Raw genomic sequence first — 16,132 nt, 5'->3', positions numbered from 1 at the left:
AAAAAAAGCACAACACAATTTAAAATTTTTCTCACATTTTGCAGCTCAAAATGTTGTATTCCATGTTTTCAGTTTGCAAAACAGTCTGTTATTCATCTTAGATAGATGTTGTTCATCTATCCTGAATTAGAACAAAATAAATGTCCGTAATGCTAAACAGATGGCCCTAACAATGAATCCTGCTGCAGTGCCAAACCACAATCTGCTTTCATAAGCTTGAAAAAATGCTGCAAGAAATTATTTTAGAAGAAATGCTTCAAGCCTATCCTTTATGTTTTTTTTCCCCCCTTCTGGAAAATATGTTTTGGAAAATGTTTTTTTATTTTAAAAAGCAAGCAAGTTCCGATGTCTCTGTTCCAGTTTCCTGCGTGTCCCCTTCACACACTCCATTTTGCAGCATGCTGCCGTACCGGACAGAGAGCCATCCTCATCCAACCCCCACTTCTTTCTCCGATCTCCCAGGCTTAATTTGCGAAAGAGCTTGTGCTGGATTATTGAGGAAAGGCTTACTATGATCCTCTGCAATAAATGAAATTGTGGGACAGCTCGATTAGAGCCACTTGCCACCGTTCTGCGCATCTTAAATTGCACAAATCGTTATAAATCAAATTGAAAATTATTTAAGGCTGCAAAAATAAATTAGCAAGTAAATGAATCAGGAAATATATATTACATTAACATATTGTGATTGATTTTTTAAAATTTTCCTCATATTATGTATCTAAAAGCTTGAGCATATATATTTTGTATAAAATGAATTGATAGGTGAAGTGCTAATTTTTCTGCCTGTATGCTGCACATACTGCAGCAGCCTGTATCCCTCTGTATATTGCTCTCTGCTCAAGTGCCACTCCCTGCTTTGTTCCCACCATGGCTGCCACAGTATTTCCCTTTCTTCCAACTCTTCATCAATCTTTGAATTGCTGAGGATTTTTAGGGACTCCTGTTAGATAAATATTTGTGTAAAGTCAATGCTTTATTGAATATAACGTTAAGACTGCTGAAAAAACATTTTGCAGAGGTGAGGTAAAGGACAGTGTTGCTAAGCTACAGACAAAATCCAGCATTTAACCCTTTGAGACCCAAAACAGCTGAGCTTTAACAACCGGGCACTGAGAGTTTAATACAATCCTTGATGTAGATTTTTTTTTTAAAAACTGTATAAGGTTATTCGGTTTTCACCCAGAGTTGAACATTTATTGCCGTGGATTTAATTCGCCTCTCGTTGCTTTCTGCCGACTTTATTTCATCCTCTCCCTTCTCTCCGAAAATGATACTCGCTGTGGTACATTCCCATTGGTGCTCGCAGGACTTAATACCTTATCAAAGTGGTTGTACTTCATGTGTAAGCCAGAACGCTCCAGAAGATTTAGCAGTCTGTTTGGTTCAGGTAGAACACTGTCGTTGAACCTGATCCTGCCCTCATTCGATCTCCATATAAATTCGCTGAAGGGTTTGCAACCATCTTCAGCCAGAAGTGCCGAGTGGACGATCCATCTCGGCCTCCTCCCGATATCCCCACCATCACAGAAACCAGTCTTCAGCCAGTTCGATTCACTCCACGTGATATCAAAAAACGGCTGAGTGTACTGGATACAACAAAGGCTATGGGCCTCGACAACATCCCGGCTGTAGTGCTGAAGACTTGTGCTCCAGAACTAGCCGCGCCTCTAGCCAAACTGTTCCAGTACAGCTACAGCACTGGCATCTACCCGACAATGTGGAAAATTGCCCAGGTATGTCCTGTCCACAAAAAGCAGGACAAATCCAATCCGGACAATTACCGCCCCATCAGTCTACTCTCAATCATCAGCAAAGTGATGGAAGGTGTCATCGACAGTGCTATCAAGCAGCACTTAGTCACCAATGACCTGCTCGCCGCTGCTCAGTTTGAGTTCCGCCAGGACCACCCGGCTCCAGATCTCATTACAGCCTTGGTCCAAACATGGATAAAAGAGCTGAATTCAAGAGGTGAGGTGAGAGTGACTGCCCTTAACATCAAGGCAGCATTGACCAAGCGTGGCACCAAGGACCCCGAGTAAAATTGAAGTCAATGGGAATCCGGGGGAAAACTCTCCAGTGGCTGGAGTCGTACCTACCACAAAGGAAAATGGTAGTGGTTGTTGGAGGCCAATCACCTCTGTCCCAGGACATTGCTGCAGGAGTTCCTCAGGCAGTGTCCTAGGCCCGACCGTCTTCAGCTGCTTCATCAATGACCTTCCCTCCATCATAAGGTCAGAAATGGGGATGTTCGCTGATGATTGAACAGTGTTCAGTTCCATTCGCAACCCCTCAGATAATGAAGCAGTCCGTACCCGCATGCAGCAAGACCTGGACAACATCCAGGCTTGGGCTGATAAGTGGCAAGTAACATTCGCGCCAGACAAGTGCCAGGCAATGACCATCTCCAACAAGAGAGAGTCTAACCACCTCCCCTTGACAGTCAACAGCATTACCATTGCTGAATCCCCCTCCATCAAAATCCTGGGGGTCACCATTGACCAGAAACTTAATTGGACCAGCCACATAAATACTGTGGCTACAAGAGCAGGTCAGAGGCTGGGTATTCTGCGGTGTGTGACTGACCTCCTGACTCCCCAAAGCCTTTCCAACATCTACAAGGCACAAGTCAGGAGTGTGATGGAATACTCTCCACTTGCCTGGATGATTGCAGCTCCAACAACACTCAAGAAGCTCGACACCATCCAGGACAAAGCATCCTGCTTGATTGGCACCCCATCCACCACCCTAAACATTCACTCCCTCCACCACCGGTGCACTGTGGCTGCAGTGTGTACCATCCACAGGATGCACTGCACCAACTCGCCAAGGCTTCTTCGACAGCTCCTCCCAAACCCGCGACCCCTACCACCTAGAAGAACAAGGGCAGCAGGCACATGGGAACAACACTACCTGCACATTCCCCTCCAAGTCACACACCACCCTGACTTGGAAATATATCGCCGTTCCTTCATCGTCGCTGGGTCAAAATCCTGGAACTCCCTTCCTAACAGCACTGTGGGAGAATCTTCACCACACGGACTGCAGCGGTTCAAGAAGGCGGCTCACCACCACCTTCTCAAGGGCAATTCGGGATGGGCAATAAATGCTGGCCTTGCCAGCGACACCCACATCCCATGAATGAATAAAAAAAAACTTCCATCATCACATGGCTGCCAGTGGGTGGGGGAGTATTAAGAGTTGTGTTGCTTAGTTGCAACGTGGCTGAATGGGACAGACTTGATGGACCCACTTTTTGTATATCTGTCTGTTCATCCGGAGTCATTGGATAGTGAAGGCTGACACTCCCGGTGGAGTACTGAAGGAGTGCTGCACTGCCGGAGGTGCCATCCTTTGGCTGAAACGTTAAACTGAGGCCCCGTCTGCCCCCTCAGCTGGACGTAAAAGATCCCGTGGCACTATTTCGAAGAGGAGCAGGGGAGTTCTCTACATTTCTACATTTCCTGCATTATAACAGTGACAGTACTTCATTGGCTGTAACATGCTTTGTGGAATCCTGAGATTGTGAAAGGCACTGTATAAATGCAAGTTCGTTCGTTCTTGAAGAGCATCAGTGTTTGCTCGCCTCTGCCCTCTCTCTACTAGAGGCTGAGACCAATAGCTGCACTCTCCATCATAGCCCCACTTGAGATCAGCTGACGTACCACAGACTGAGCATTGAACCCAGAAATAAAGACTTGCCTTTATACAGCGTCTTTCACAAACTCAGGACTTCCCAAAGTGCTTTACAGCCAATGAAGGACTTTTGAAATGCAGTCACTGTTGTAATGTAGGAAATGCAGCAGCCAATTTTACGCACAGCAAGGTCCCACAAACAGTAATGAGATGATGACCAGATCAACTTTTTTAGTGATGTTGGTTGAGGGATAAATATTGGCCAGGAACACACATCTATGTGGCTGAGCACTACACAGTGCAATTCATTTACAAGCCCTTGGGAAAGTTTGGAAGAACGGGTTTGTATGGTGTAAGAGCAGTATTTCGAAATATATACTTTTTGGCAATTTATTTGGCTTTAATGATGCAAAGGAATTACTTCAAGGACATTATTGTTCCCTTAAACGGGAAGATAGTTAAAATGAAATTTGAGCTGAATGTGGAAAAATGATTTCATGTCTTAACAATGTGGCAGTGTCCTGTTTACTAAGCAGCCGCAGCCAAATCCTTGTGACCGTGAGGGGCCTTGAATTGATGCACAATGATGTAGGAGTGCAGGAAGCCAATTTCACTACTTGGCAACCCAGTGTAGATCCGATCGCAGATTCCCAATGAACTTTATGTTCTGAATGTTGCCTCCTCAACGTGCTTCATTTTCTTTTAACTGTTCAACTTTCATTTCCTAAAACAAGGATCGCTATAGGATTTTAATCAGCCATTCATGGGAGCATATTTCTTCAGCTTGCTCTGCGTGCCAAAGCCAGAGTTTTGTTGAGGCTAGACTTGGAAACAAATAAGTTATTTAGATTAGCAATGCTCACTGAAAGTGCCTTCAGAAAACCTCTGCTTTGCTGTCATAGTCACTCACTCACTCACTCACCTGACGAAGGAGATAACCTCCGAAAGCTTGTGATTTTAAAATAAAATTGTTGGACTATAACCTGGTGTTGTAAGATTCCTTACATTTGTCCACCCCAGTCCATCACCAGCATCTCCACATCACACCATTCTTTCAGACAGTGCATTCCAGATTTTTTTCTTATTCGTTCATGGGATGCGGGTGTCGCTGGCGATGCCGGTATTTATTGCCCATCCCTAATTGCCCTTGAGAAGTTAGTGGTGAGCTGCTGCCTTGAACCGCTGCAGTCCGTGTGGTGAAGGTTCTCCCACAGTGCTGTTAGGAAGGGAGTTCCAGGATTTTGACCCTAACAACTCGCTGCATAAAAAAAAATTCTCATCTCCCCTTTGGTTCTTTTGCCATTGACTTTAAATTTGTGTCCTCTGGTTACCGACCCTCCTGCCGTTGGAAACAGAGTAAATAAGGAGAAACTATCAAAACCCCATATAATATTGCACACCTCTATTAAATCTCCCCTTAAACTTGCCTGCTCTAAGGAGAACAACCCCAGCTTCTCCAGTCTCTCCACATAACTGTACATAATTTATAAAGGTTCAGCATAATTTCCTTGCTTTAGTACTCTGTGCCTCTATTTATAAAGCCCAGCATCCTGTATTTTTTAACAGCCTCATCAACTTGTCCTGCCACCTTCAAAGACTCGTGTATGTGAACCTCCAGATCTCTGTTCCTGCGCCCCTGTTAAAATTATACCTTTTAGTTTATATTGCCTCTCCTCGTTCTTTCTTCCAAATTGCATCACTTCACACTTCTGTGTTAAATTTTATCTGCTATGTGCCTGCCCATTTTACCAGTCTGACCTTGTCCTCCTTTGTTTGGAAAGTGTCTTTATACATTGACCAGCTGATCTCCAGAGCTCAGTTAATGCCTTAGAGGGTAAGTTGTGGGTTCACTGAGATTACAAGGGTTTGTGGCTTATTGTGGCCTCCTGGGCTTTACTTGATTGCCTTGGGGACTTACCCGGAGCTCTTTCTAAATTAGGCTCACTTTTTTTTTCTTTTTTTTTGCCACGCTCAGGAGATTATGTGATTTGGAGGTGGGTCAATTGCGTATATGACTGTACCAGAGGCACTGGAGAAGGTGCACAAAAGATTGACAAGAATGACACCAGAACTGAGAGGTTATACTTGTCAGAAAAGGCTGAACAGGCTGGGGCTCTTTTCTCTGGGAAAGATAAGGCTGAGGGGGGACCTGATAGAGATCTTCAAGATTATGAAAGGGTTTGACAGGGTAGATGTAGAGAAGATGTTGCCACTTGTGGGGGTGTCCAAAACTAGAGGTCATAAATACAAGATAGTCACCAGTAAATCCAATAGCAAATTCAGGAGAAACTTCTTTACCCAAAGAATATGGAACTTGCTATCACATGGAGTAGTTGAGGCGAATAGCATAGATGCATTTAGAGGGAAACTGTATTAGCGCACGAGGGAGAAAGGAATAGAAGGATGTGCTGATAGACTGAGATGAAGAGGGGTAGGGGGAGGATCGTGTGGAGCATAAACGCCGGCATAGACCCGTTGGGTCGAATGGCCTGTTTCTGTGCTGTAGATTCTATGTAATATCTGGGTTGGATGGAGTTGATGGACCAGATGCTTTATTCCCACCTGTTTTGTGTGTAGGCTAGGGCTCGAGCACGGTTTATAATGCTTAGCGTGGTCCCATTCTAAACCCTGGGGAGCTGAGCAGAGTACTGAATTTTTACATGCAAATCAGGACCTAAAGAGAAATAGAGGCTCAGCTATTTAATAGCATTGGAGACAACCTAATGCTTTTCTGAAAGAAATATTTTTCCTGGATCTGAGTGATAATTTTTCATCCAGTCAGATGGCTGTATCTAGGAATAATTGTTCTGGGTTCGCCAATGACAAAATCAGGATGCCACACTGCAAGCATTACATTTAGTTCGTTGGAACGCACTAAAATAACATTTTGGAATTATGTGGACTTTGGACACTGGGCATAGGAATTTTGTTTCATATCCTAGTTGAAAAACAGTGGCATTGCACATGGGGTGTCAAAAGCGAGTGCAGTCTTCAGGTGAAGCAGAGTTAGAGAGCAGTGGATAATTGGATCAGAGCATGGAGACATAATCCTGTCTTTATTTTAAAGTCTGTCCTTATTTTTATATTTCCATTTAAACTCCTATGTCCCCATATATAATGAAAATTGCCAGTATAAACATGTCACGCTGTAATTACACTCACCAACCAGTGGCGGCATTGTAACCCCTCCGCTTGGTGGGAGGGTGTAACTGCAGCGTGACGTTCACATAGTCAGTACCCATTGTAAATGTAGATGTAGGAATTTATAAAGTTGACAGGAAGTGCATGCCGACATGAGGTTTTTAATATAAATTTCAAGAAGTGAAGTACAATATAACATTCGCAAGAACTGGTAACCTGCTCAAAAATGACTCTGTTGTTGAATGGTGTGAAGAGTCTTGTGTTTTTATTAAACTATATAACTTATCCCATGCATTGCGAATACTCCATATGTTGCTGTTGAGGCTGTAACTGAACAGGTTTTATGCCATCCATTGCCAAAATCACTTGTTTTTATCCTGACAGCTGCCATGTCTCATAAGTGGGCCTCACAGACTGGAAGTATATTACAAAAGTCTAATTGACCATGTTGCTAGGGTCTGAGAATTGATTGTGCTCTTGAGTGTTGATCCGGTTGCAGGTGGCAATTTGCATTCATCAATGAAGTTGCTCACTATAAAGCTTGAGGTGGAATATGAACTTTTCTATTTTCCCCTCTCCCCTGCCCCCCCTGAAAGGTGCTGGTACAGTTCTGCAGGTGCTACCTGCTCTTGATTATCTCACCCGTGCAACCATTTTTCATGGGTGAACCTAGGGACTGCGTGTTGGCAGCTGTTCCTAGTGTGGAAGATAGCACAGCCAAGCCTCATTTTCCAGTAGGAACTGGTGGACTGTGATCGGGAAGGAGAACCCTGGTTGATGGCTTGTCCCCTTCACTTCAATTCGCTCCTCACCCCTCTCTGCCCAGGTCGACAAACATAGACTAATCGTATTGCACTTTCCACCGTACAGCTGAGATTAGCACAGATGAGGGGTCAAACCTGCCCTGTAGAAATATTGACTTTTGTTATTAATAGCTTGATGGACTGATATATTTAAAAGCAGAGTTTTCTGAATTTCTGTTGAGAGCAGTGACTAATATTTAGACCACTAGTTCATCCAGAGGGATGAGAAGCTGCCCGTAAATAATTCCTGCTAATCCTGAGCAAGGAGGCTGTGGCTAATGTGGGGTCCCTGAAGTTAACTGGTTATGGTAGCAGTGGATCATTTCACTTACATTACATTTGTACTGCTGTATTTTTTGTCCCAATTTACTAATCATTAATTGAAGTTAGTGTTAGTGTAGTCTGATTTGAACAGTGACTTGGAAGTATAACTTTATATCATGGCAGAAAAAAATGTGTAATTTCTGATAAAAGGAGGAAGAAAGATTTGCAGTTATGTAGCACCTGTCACGATCTCAGGACATCCCAAAGCTCTTTACAGCCAATTAAGTACTTTTGAAGTGTAGTCAGTGTTATAATGTAAGAAACGTGGCAGTCAATTTACGCACAGTAAGGTCCCACGAACAGCAACGCGATAATCTGTTTTAGTAATGTTGGTTGAAGGATAAATATTGGCACGGTCACATGGGAGAACTCCCCTGCTCTTCGAATAGTGCCATGGGATCTTTTACGTCCACCTGAGGGCAGATGGAGCCTCAGTTTAACGTCTCGTTCGATAGCCAGCACCTCCGACAGTGCAGCACTCCTTCAATACTTCACAATTGTAAACAATTTTACAACACCAAGTTATAGGTCCAACAATTTTTATTTGAAATCTACAAGCTTTCGGAGGCTTCCTCCTTCGTCACATTTACCTGACGAAGGAGGAAGCCTCCGAAAGCTTGTAGATTTCAAATAAAAATTGTTGGACTATAACTTGGTGTTGTAAAATTGTTTACAATTGTCAACCCCAGTCCATCACCGGCATCTCCACATCGTCAATACTTCACTGTAGTGTCGGCCTAGATTTTGTGCTCGAGTGTCTGGAGTGGGACTTGAACCGATGGCCTTCTGACTCAGAGGCGAGAGTGCTACCAGCAGAGCCAAGGCTAATAGTCTAGAGGAATTAGTCGCCTAAAATTTCCTGTTTGTTTGCAGGCCACAGTATTACAAGCTTTTAGACGAATGCGTGTCTCAGGTGGTCCTGCAGAAAAATGGATCTGACCCAGACTTCAAATGCAGAAAATTAACTCTAGATGTGGAGCATTTAGTAGGTAAATACAATTTCTGGTTATTTTCTGTTGTTTTATTTTGCCTACATAACAGCCACTGCAAAAGTAATTAATTGTGTTCAGTGCTTTGAGACTTATCAATGATGTGGTAAGATGCTTTATAAAAACAGGCATTTATTTCTTCTCGATTTTGTTCTGATGTTAGAACTGCACAGTGTGACAGATCGGAGAGATCCCTAACAACACTTTGATGGGTTTATATTTTGCAGACAACTTGATTGACAAAACCAAAGTGGAAATCAGTGAAACCAAAGCTGCAGATCTGGAAAAAAAGGTAATTCAGCAAAAAAAAGTTAATTTAGTTTTGAAGGTAAATATGGCCTTTACACGGCTTGTGATAGACAGGTCCACCCACAACCAGCTGCGGATATGTCAGGCGGTCAGGCTTTTAATAACGCGCCTGTCGGAGCATTCAACCAGCTCGCCGCTGATAGTTTCACATAAAAATGTTTGCATTTAATAGTTTGACAAAAAAGGTTAGCCGTAGCAGTGCAAAGGAAATAGCATAGTACATTTTCATTAAAAAAAATAATTTAGCTGTCAGTGCCAGCATACTTCTGACTGACCCCTGTAATTTCATTACAAGGTGATTCTGGACTGCATCTTCCTGATGAAAATCCCTGCATTTCTTTTTTTTAAATTTCGGAATTGGTTTGATGACTGCTAACATGCACTGTTTATTCAAAAGCAAACTACTGCGGATGCTAAGAATCTGAAACAAAAACGCAAAATGCTGGAAAACACTTAGCAGGTCAGGTAGCATCTGTGGAGAGGGAAACAGAGTTCACGCTTCAGGTCGATGACCTTTCATCAGAACTGGATGCATTGTTTATTGGTGCATCTTGTTCTAACTTTCTGACATTTTATTTTTTCTATCAATAGCACACTAGATGTGTAATATGGGTGGTTTGCAGTGAAAATTTGAGATTTGCTACTTCCCTCTCTTCACCACTACTGCAAGAAAGGAAGAGAAGCTTACATTTATATAGTCCCTGTCGTGTGCTTTGGGATATCCTGAGGCCGTCACAGCTAGTGTGCTCACTGTTGTGTAGGCAAACACGGCAACCAGTTTGCGTACAGCAAGATCCCACAAACAACACATTACCAGTTTTGGTGGCGCTGGTTGAGGAATGAATGTGGGAAAGGACACGGGGAGAACTCCCTTCTCTCCAAATAGTGAAGTGGAATTTATTACGTCCATGTGATCAGGCAGAGGGGACCTTGGCTTATCGTCTCATCCAAAAGGTCTTACAAGGCAACATTCTTGTTACTGCACTGAAGTGTCAGCGTCGATTATGAGCTCAAGTTCTTGATTGGTCTTTGAACCGTCGAGTGACATTTTAACTCGAGACGAGAGTGCTACCAACCAAGCCAAGCTGAAGGCATCATCATTTGTTTGACTGTGGTTCCATAGACACTGGCAGACTTCCAGTACAGCACCCGAGTGGCCATATGTGAGTGTCACAGATCTTCAACCATTTGGGACATCACACACGAGTCCAGTCCTATCTCCCCTGACTTCCACGTGCTTGCACTTTCCAGCAGGTATCACTGAATAGCAATCAGGAGGGGGCGATTCCCTTTCCCTCTTTCCCCACCCAAGCCCAGGGGCGCTGAGGTCATTGTAGTGCCTCTGCTGAACAGCTAACTCAGCACAGATTGGGACTCGCATCTGGGACATTCCAGATCTGTGTAGCACACAGGGCAGTGAATTTACCAACTGAGCTGGCAGGAGAGTTCAGAGGAGCAAGTTTTGTCAGTTCATGGCTGGGCCTCAAGTGTGACGTTTTGCTTCATCTCATGAGGAAATGGGGGGGGGGTGGTGGTGGACGGGGGCAGGAATAATCAGAATTGGTCACTGCCTCCGGTGAGTGGCATTGATGCTAGTACCGGAAAAACCTGTAGCAAGATAGTCCCGTCCTGCGGGGCTGAAGGAAAAGGCATGAAAACATTCAGCCTCTGCTGTGGAAATAAACCAGACTGGGAAGGGAGGAATGAGTCAGCTGGGAAAATGGGTGATCAGCACGATTTGGAGAAATCTGCCAAATTCTAAATGTTTTAAGAGGCTGTAAAATCCGGATCATCCTTCTCTTTGTATTTTGTGGCATTGGCTTAATTGTATCGAGCCTACTTTCACTAACCCCATTGGAATAATATAGTAAGAAAGAAAGAACAGATGAAGTAGGAAACTGATGAAGATGCCCAGTCATTGTGGTATAGCCTCCATTATCATAAGGCGCTATTACAAGGTGTATTTTTCTAACGAAAAAAATATAATGAACTGAAATAGCCCAGAGTAATACAAAATATTTCTGCTTTTACTCCTTTATTAAGTAAACCAGGTATACCACATTTACTTTTTTAAAAGGGTTATATTTAGCTATATTTCTTTCTTTTGCTTTCTTATCTCTCTTTTTCTCTCTCTCCCGGTATTTCTCTCTCGCTCTATTTCGCTCTCTGTTCCATTTCTCTGCCCCAATCTTTATGTACTCACGCCTCTTGAATTCCATTTCGTTTTTCCACCTTATTGGAATTTCTCAAGATGACTAATGATTTGCCAGTCTGGTCTCAAGTCAGCATTTCCCCGCCCTTTTTATTTTCTCCTCTCCTGATGATACAAACTCATAGCGAGTGCAGTTCCATCAGTACCATCTGGGGTTCTGGTGCTTTGCATAAGTGCCCACCTCCAAATGTGACATTGAGTGTTGCTAGGCTTTTCAGTCATGATGATGGGGGGGGTTAGTATTGCAGTGGAGCCCAATCCACATGCACTTTCCATGTTCCGCTTTCCCACAGAAGACACTGGACAGTTGTTAGGAGTAGGAGCCCTGGATTAAACCCCACCTCCACCCCCCACCCCCACCTTCCCAGCTTAAGGATGCTGTGACTAATTGTAGTGCTCCTATTGCCATCCTGACTGACCTCCTCGTGATCGGCACAGATCAAACCTCCAACTTTTCTAGTCTGTATGGCTGTGTACCTATTTTTGCTTTTCAGAGTTTTATTGACAATCTACATGTTAACAGGAATGGATATTTAGTCATAAGCTTATCATGGTTCTGACTGGAGAGAAGTATGCAGTGTGGTTCCCCCAGGGGTCAGTAATAGGATCATTGCATTTCTTATATATAAATGACCTGGACTTGGGTAGAGGGAATACAATTTTGAAGTTAGCGAATGATACAAAACTTGGGCAATGTAGTAAATAGTGAGCAGACTTCAGGAGGACGTTGTCAGACTGGTGAAATGGGCAGACACATGTAATTTAATCTGGATAAGTGTGAAGTGATGAATTTTAGGAGGAACAACGTGGAGAGACAGCATAATCTAAATAGTGCTATTTTGACAGGGGTGCAAGAGCAGAGGGACCTGGGCGTGCATATTCACAAATCTTTGAAGGTAGCAGGGCAAGTTGATAAGGCAGTTAAGAAAGCCTGTGGGATACTTGGCTTTTTAAATAGGGGTATTGAATACAAAAACAAGGAAGTCATGCTAAACCTTTACAAATCACTGGTTAGGCCTCAGCTGTTGTACTGTGTACGTTTCTGGGCACCACACTTTAGGGAGGATATCAAGGCCTTGGAGAGGGTACAGAGGACATTTACCAGGATGATACCAGGGGTGAAGGTATGTGGAGAGATTGGAGAAGCTCGGATGGTTCTCCTTAGAGCCGAGTAGGTTAAAGGGAGATTTATTAGAGATATTCAAAATTACGAGGGATTTTGATCAAGTAAGAAGAAACTGTTTCTGCAGTAACCAGAGGTCATAGATTTAAAATAATTGGCAAAAGAACTAGAGGGGAAATGAGAATTTTTTTCACACAGAGGGTTGTTAAGATCTGGAATGCACTACCTGAAAGGGCGGTGGAATCAGGTTTCATAGGAACTTTCAAAAGGCAATTGGGCATGTACTTGAAGAGGACTAATTTGCAGGGTTGTGGGGAAAAAGCTGGGGTGTGGGTCTAAATTGGACAGCTCTTTCAAAGTGCTGGCACAGGCATGATGGGCCTAATGGCCTCCTCCTGTGCTGTAGGGTTCTATGATTCAATATGATCAGTGCAATATACCGTGTGCCAATGATGTACTTCCCCCACCAAATCATTGTATTAATTCTTTCTCCCCCTGCCCCCCCATTCCACATAGGTTTAGTTAGTCTTAACAATTAAAGCTATGGGGAAAGAGCAGGGGTGTGGGACTAATCGGATAGCTCTTTCAAAGAGCCGGCACAGTCATGAAGGACTGATGGCCTCCTTCTGCACTGTATGATTCTATGTTCTGTTTGTAATAAATATATATTTTTTTTAAACAGCTTGATTTGGAGCTGACAATGCGACATGAGCTACAGGTGGAAATTAGGAAGAAAGAAACCGATTTTGAAGTGAAGCTCTCTGAACTTCAAACAAAGCAACAGATGTTAGAGACGGATAAAACCCAGATGGAGACTGATAACAAGAAACTGCTGAATGATATTAATCAACTGAAGGATGAGGTAATACACTTAAATTAGTATATAACATACTCCGTGTTAACTCCCTGGAGTGTTGATCATCCCTTACCAGCTTTCCGAATGCACGTTGAGAATGGTGAGGGGTGATCTAATCAAAATGTTTAAAATGATAAATGGATTCGATAGGGTTGATCCAGAGAAGCTATTTCCTCTGTTGGTGAAATCCAGAGAAAGGGGGCTTACTCTTAAAATTAGAGGGGTGAAATTAGGAAGCACTTTTTCACACAAAGAGTAGTGGATATCTGGAACTCTTTGTTTCCCCCCCACCAAAAGTCTGTGGATGCTGGGGGTCAGTTGGAGCTTTCAAGACTAAGAGTAATAGATTTTTGTTGGGTAAGGGTATCAAGGGACATGAAGAAAAGGTGGGTAAATGGAGTTGAGGTGCAGATCAGTCATGATCTAATAGAATGGCAGAAGAGGTTCGAGGGGCTGAATGGCCTGCTCCTGTTCCTATGTTTTAATTTCTTATAATATTTTAAATAATGTAGTATATTCTTAACTATTAGTGTGGAGTGGAAGGCACCACAGAGCATTCCTTTATTGGAAGAAATATTTAAATTTGTAACTTGCCCCCTTTTTAAAAAAAAAAGTCTGGCAAAGATCCTGGACAACTACATGTACAGTTGTTGGATCATAAAACTTGGCTTTAGAACTGCCTAATGAGTAATACTTGGGGGTAAAATTCAAGCAGCTGGGGCGCAAAACGAGCGGCAGCGGATCGACCGTCTGTTTTACACTCCCTGCGCCCCCCCCCCCCCCCTCCCCGGCCTCATTGTCCGTTCCATTGAAGTCAATAGAATTAAGAATCGGGCGGGGCGTATAACGGACAACCCATCTGCTACTGTCCGTTTTGCGCCCTGGCCAAAGTTTAATTTCACCCCCTGTTGTTTTTACATTTTAATTGCGTGCCTCAAATATCAGAGTGTTGGGCTTTGTATCAATCAGAAGTAGAAATTTATTTTCTCATCGATCAATTGGGGCTGCCAAACCCTTTTTTTTAATCTGAAGCAGAAACGCAAAATGCTGAGGACGTTCAGCAGGCCAGGCAGCATCTGTGGAGAGAACATAAGAAGTTAACGTTCCGGATCTGAATCAGTAATCAAAACAGACCTGATGAAGGGTCTGCACCCGAACTTGTTAACTTTGCTGTTTCTCTGCACAGATGCTGCCTCACTTACCTGCTGAGTGTTTCCAGCATTTTCCGTTTTTTTTTGTCAGCTTTCCATCATCAGCTGTCCCCTTTTTTGTTTTTTTTTGTTAATTTTGTAATCTGAGTTCAGTTAATAGTTGATGGCCATGACTTGCCTGTCCCACCACAGCTGCTTCTATTCCCATTGGAATGGATGTCAAGAGGACTGAGTGCTTATGTGGGACATTTCTTCCGATCTGCATGTAACACAAACTTGATCTCTTTAACACAGTTTGTTTTAATGATGTGGTATTTGTGCAGACATTCTTCTCGTAGTAATAATACACACCTGGTAAAACTGTCTGGAAGCTTACTGTGTTTCCACTTTATAGCTTCGTAGACCGACTAATATTTAGCCAGCCTGGGGCTGCTGCAAGTGTTCATTTTATTTTTAAAGCTTTATTGAAAAGCTGCCTATTAATAGTGTCAGGAAATTGCAGTCATATATTTTGCAAGCACATGTCTCAACCCCATTTACAACAGTGTCTCCCCACCAGAATTTCTGTTCACTATATTTGTGTTAGGTCTTTCACCAACCTCGCCGCACATCTCTTGGGTGCTAGGAATCCTGATAGATTCCCAGTGGCAGCGCCCACCTCACTTTTGTTATCTGGCGTACATATTAAAGAAAGATCTCTCAGCGCACAGGTATGTGTCTTTCTTCCTTTGCATTGTCCACTTGCCACGAGGGTTAGCCAAGGCTATCAGCTGCCAAAGCAACCTCCCTTTTAAGACTGCTGATTCTAAGAGAGTCTCCAGGTAAAAAAAGCAATTCCTTTCTGGGCATTGCCAATTCTCCCTGATTCCCATTGACTTCAATTTTACTAGGGCTCCTTGGTGCCACACTCAGTCAAATGCTGCCTTGATGTCAAGCACAGTCATACTCACCTCACCTCTGGAATTCAGCTCTTTTGTCCATGTTTGGACCAGGGCTGTAATGAGGTCTGGAGCCGAGTGGTCCTGGCGGAACCCAAACTGAGCAGCAGTGAGGTTATTGGTGAGTAAGTGCCGCTTGAGAGCACTGTCGACGACACCTTCCATCACTTTGCTGATGATTGAGAGTAGACTGATGGGGCGGTAATTGGCCGGATTGGATTTGTCCTGCTTTTTGTGGAGAGGACATACCTGGGCAATTTTCCACATTGTCGGGTGGATGCCAGTGTTGTAGCTGTACTGGAACACCTTGGCTATAGGCGTGGTTAGTTCTGGAGCACAAGTCTTCAACACTACAGCTGGGATGTTGTCGGGGCACATAGCCTTTGTTGTATCCAGTGCACTCAGCCGTTTCTTGATATCATATGGAGTGAATCGAATTGGCTGAAGACCTGCTTCTGTGATGGTGGAGATATCGAGAGGATGCCGAGATGGATCATCCACTCGTCACTTCTGGCTGAAGATGGTTGCAAACGCTTCAGCCTTGTCTTTTGCACTCACGTGCTGGACTCCGCCATTATTGAGGATGGGGATGTTTGCAGAGCCTCCTCCTCCCGTTAGTTGTTTAATTGTCCACCACCATTCACGACTGG

The 16,132-nt window shown here is 43.6% G+C and overlaps 1 protein-coding gene across 1 annotated transcript in view; it reads left to right on the top strand.

The window, feature by feature from the left end:
- The window catches only part of LOC137332311 (protein diaphanous homolog 1-like), a 347,604-nt gene that overhangs the window by 122,252 nt on the left and 209,220 nt on the right, over positions 1-16,132 (top strand). Inside the window, exons 13-15 of the mRNA XM_067996041.1 lie at positions 8,778-8,893; positions 9,121-9,185; positions 13,220-13,399. Of these exons, the coding sequence (XP_067852142.1) occupies positions 8,778-8,893; positions 9,121-9,185; positions 13,220-13,399 (361 nt within the window). The remainder of the gene's footprint in view (positions 1-8,777; positions 8,894-9,120; positions 9,186-13,219; positions 13,400-16,132) is intronic.

This window comes from Heptranchias perlo, chromosome 14, assembly GCF_035084215.1.
Source record: "Heptranchias perlo isolate sHepPer1 chromosome 14, sHepPer1.hap1, whole genome shotgun sequence".
NCBI classification, from domain to species: Eukaryota; Metazoa; Chordata; class Chondrichthyes; order Hexanchiformes; family Hexanchidae; genus Heptranchias; species Heptranchias perlo.
This window is presented reverse-complemented; position numbering and strand designations above follow the sequence as displayed.